Source organism: Drosophila nasuta, chromosome 2R (genome assembly GCF_023558535.2).
Source record: "Drosophila nasuta strain 15112-1781.00 chromosome 2R, ASM2355853v1, whole genome shotgun sequence".
NCBI classification, from domain to species: domain Eukaryota; kingdom Metazoa; phylum Arthropoda; class Insecta; order Diptera; family Drosophilidae; genus Drosophila; species Drosophila nasuta.
The window spans coordinates 25,896,010-25,899,949 of record NC_083456.1 but is presented as its reverse complement, the minus strand read 5'-3'; the positions used below and the strand labels follow the sequence as shown (position 1 = coordinate 25,899,949).

Genomic DNA, 3,940 nt, shown 5'->3' with positions numbered 1-3,940 from the left:
AAAAACATTTGTTTACTTTTTAGAAATAATTGAGCTGGAAAATGGCAAAATTCAATCAATATTTAGCTATGCATAAACCATCAAGAATTCTCAAAAATATGTTCAACTTTGACGCGAATTCTTGTTAAATTTGATTGAAAAAGATACTGAACTGAAACATTCTCATCTCCAGTGGAAACGCATCGATGGCCAGCAAAAGCGTCTCACTTCTACTTCTATTTATTTGCACAGCAACTGTTTGGTCATTAGACATGACACGTTGTCAACATGGCAACGTAGTTGGTAGCTGGACCTGTAGCAGTAGGTGAAGTTGGAAGCAGGACAAACTGTGTTTATGTTTTCAATTTGGCAGGCAAAACATTTTGATTACGCATACGCCATGTGCGCAGCGTACGTTCGTCTGCTTTGACAAGCGGATCACATGAGCATAAACAAAAGTCAGCGCTCGCCTATGCATATATGTATGTAGTCCACACTCAATCCGATATTTGATTGTTTAGCTTTGAGCATTCAAACGCCGCATTGAGGCCAATAGGCCTTAATGCTTGTTGGTCCATCATCAACAAAGCAGAGCTGCGAATCAAAGCCGCGGGCATTACACTGAATTAAGTGAAGTGGCCGGAAGAGACTCAAAATTCAAAAGAAACAAGCCTGTGACAACTCGAGTGGCAACGAAATACTTGTGAAATTCTCTTAGCAGCTATAATTAACAGCGTGTCGAATAGAAATTGCCTCACTTCATAAGCATAATAAATAGATTTAAAGATAGTTGCAGCAAACAGAATGTCGCCAACTGTGAAGTTGTTTGGTCTACTTTTAATACTTCAACTAAGCAATTGCTGTGGAAAAAAGAAAGTGCAAAATAATTTCAAGTTATCTGTCAATTTTCAACCTTATAAAGGCAAGTTACCAGCCAATGGAGTTGTGCGAATTATTGAGTATATTTTACCAGTTAAACATATCAAAAGTAAACACAAATCAACTAAGAAACCAAACACTAAAAAATGCAAAAGAAAGAAGCCTTGTCGTAAGAAGCTAATTCAATTGCGTAGCGTATCGCCGAATCCCACAAATTTTCTAATCAAAGTGCTGCAGAATAAACAGATCATTTGCAGTGGAGCATTGATAACAACAAAGCTTGCGCTGAGCTCTTCAAACTGTTTCTCTAAGAATCCTTCTCCCTCACAATTTCAACTGCAGGACACCAATAAAGGATTACATGCTGTAGATCAAATTGTGCTTAGCTCTTCCTACGATCTAGCCGCCTTGCTGTTAACTAACCATTTAAAAGACAGCTCAATTCAACCCTTAAAACTTTGCCAGCAAGCAATCGAAGCCAAGCAAAATGTCAGCTTATATATGACTAAAGTGCGATCGAACTTTTTACGTACTCAAATCGTGGAAAATGCAGTGTGTAAACAGAGTTTTATGCAAAACGAATTCGTTTTCATTACGAGCAACATGTTTTGTGCTCAGAATTCAAATGTGGCCGCAGATTGCGAAAAAACTCTTAAAGGAGATCCTCTATTGCACAATGGACAGCTGTGTGGCATCAATGTGTATGGACCAAGTTGTATTGAGAACGCCCCAAATGGCGATCTCTATGCGAACATTTTTAAGGCACGCGACTTTATCGAAGACGTCAAACGAAGTGTAGCTGAAACTTAAGTGGATGTAATCAATCAGCCGGCAACAAAACTAATATTATAATAATAGTAAATTTATTTCGAGAGGATGAAGCAATCAACCCTTGAAAATAAAGGAAGCAAGGACAGCAAAAAGGTGTTACCCTTGGCTTCGAAATCTATCTACCACCAACAGCAATAGCGTCATCAACATCAACAGCAGCAGGAGAAGAGCCGCCGGGCCGCATTTGCCATTGGTGTTGGTGTTGGCTTTGCGCTAAAATATACAGTTTTGTCATGAAATATGCACATGTCCTTGCAACTAGGACGAACCGCCAACGAGCAGCCAACAGCCAACAGACAGCAACAAGCAACATGCAACATGCAACAAAAACAATATACATATGTATATGTTCAACATAAATAAATTAAAATTTGCAAAAAGCAACAACAATAACAGCGAAAAAATGAAAAGAAAATAAATAAATAACAGCAAAATGTTGTGAACAGTTAGTGAATGAAAAATTTGTAAAACATTTGTCGAATCGCTCAACGAATATTTAAATACGCTGCAAAACACAATAAAAAAAAACATTCCAGAATTTATCACTTTTTTAGAACATAATTTAATTGAATTGAATTAAAATAAATTAATAATGGAATAGCACCGGAAATATTTTTTAATCAACTGATTTTTTTAATTGTGGTTTATCTATTTTTTAAAATACTTAATTTATGATTTATGATGATTTGTTCGCTCTTTTTTTTGTAGCGTATTTACTTGTAACATGAACTCTGTGTCTGCCACAGTTGCAGCATTAAAATGCAGCGAAGCCTGTCGAAAATTCTTGTTGCTGTTTGTGTTAGGCTGTGCAAAACGGCGGCGACAACAAAATTTATGTACATAGAAATTAATATTATAAAAAAAAGAGAAGGAGAGAACATTTCACGTTGATTGCCCGACTGACACTAAGCCCGGCCCCAAAGCAACTAACCTGACAATAAGCATTCAATAGACACATGGAGTTGTTCCCGATTGTCACATTAAAATAAATACAAGTGCTATATGTCAGAAATGATCAACTTGGATTTCAGTCGCAGCAACAAAGGCCAAAACAATTGATTCCCCAACGCAATAATTGCCAGAGCTCAACAGACAGTCAACGTTCGCTAAATCGGCTTTAAAGCAATCAAAATTTTCAATTTCAATAATTATGCTATTCAATTTGAAATCAACAGTTTAGTCAGCTATGAATTTTGTGCTATCGCTGAGCAAGTTTTGGGCACGCTTTAGCGATTCATCACTGTACTACAAATATTTATTTGTTTGACAATTTTTTATTGCCTACTTTCAGGCTCTTGTTGACGCGAGCTCGCTCAACAAAGTTTGAACAAAAAAATTCAAAAGGCGTTAAAATCATTTAGAAAAACTTTTGCTTTACGTGACTTTGACTTGGCCAAGGGACGCTCACTCGCTCGCTCTCTCGCTCGGTCACTTGTTCGGCCTACATATTTTTAAATTCGTTGTTGTTGTTGTGTCGAACAGCCATGGGAAAAATGGTGGGCAATCGGATAGGTGGCATAAACAATACGAACGGGAATGGGGATGGGAATGGGAATGCGGGAGCGTAGCAACTGCTTTGGGTATAAAATAAAAGTTTTCCACTTAAGGTTTATGAAAAGTTGAAACCCACACGCACGTCGAGGGAGGGAGGGAGGAGAAGAGAGAAGAGCTTGGCGGCGACAACAGACGCATTCACACCTACTACTACTACCATAGAAATCGCAACAACACGCGGCCAAATCGGAAATGATGAATGCTGCGCCGCTCTGTGTGAGTGTGGAAAATGGCCAACAACCCAGAAAGCAACAACAACAACAACACGTTCTTAAGGACAGCTGGCATTGCTATTATAAGCTCGGACTCTGTCAAAGATTTGGCGCAATAAAATGGCAAAATGCGCGGCCAATGCGCAATAACGTTCCCATAACCACTTAAGAATTTCCAAAAAGTTTTTGTGTGCCGAGTTCAATTGGAGTTTTCATTCTATATATATATGTATATATATATTTTTGTATTTTTGGGAATTCCCTTAATGCAAATAATAATGTAATTGCTAGCAATTTTCAAAGAAAAACTTTTTCGGTTTTGTCGCTTATGTCAATTTCATTTGGGATCTTAAAGCATTTACACCTGTCCGGGGCACAATGACTTAGCATCGTGAGGGGACAAAGACAGGTCTAACTCTATCTAACCGCTAATTGCATGCAAATGTCAGTGTACTGCGGCGCGTTAATTGGGCTCAACTCAAGCA

The 3,940-nt window shown here is 38.1% G+C and overlaps 1 protein-coding gene across 1 annotated transcript; it reads left to right on the top strand.

The window, feature by feature from the left end:
- The first annotated feature begins 783 nt into the window (after positions 1 to 783).
- On the top strand, positions 784 to 2,079 carry LOC132785172 (seminase). The gene has a single exon (XM_060791164.1). It carries the CDS (start codon positions 784 to 786, stop codon positions 1,666 to 1,668), a length of 885 nt encoding a protein of 294 aa, XP_060647147.1. The 3' UTR covers positions 1,669 to 2,079.
- Positions 2,080 to 3,940: the final 1,861 nt, after the last annotated feature.

Bases quoted from the DNA above. Each gene is read 5' to 3' on its own strand.
- LOC132785172 (XM_060791164.1), top strand. From the start codon at position 784: ATGTCGCCAACTGTGAAGTTGTTTGGTCTACTTTTAATACTTCAACTA.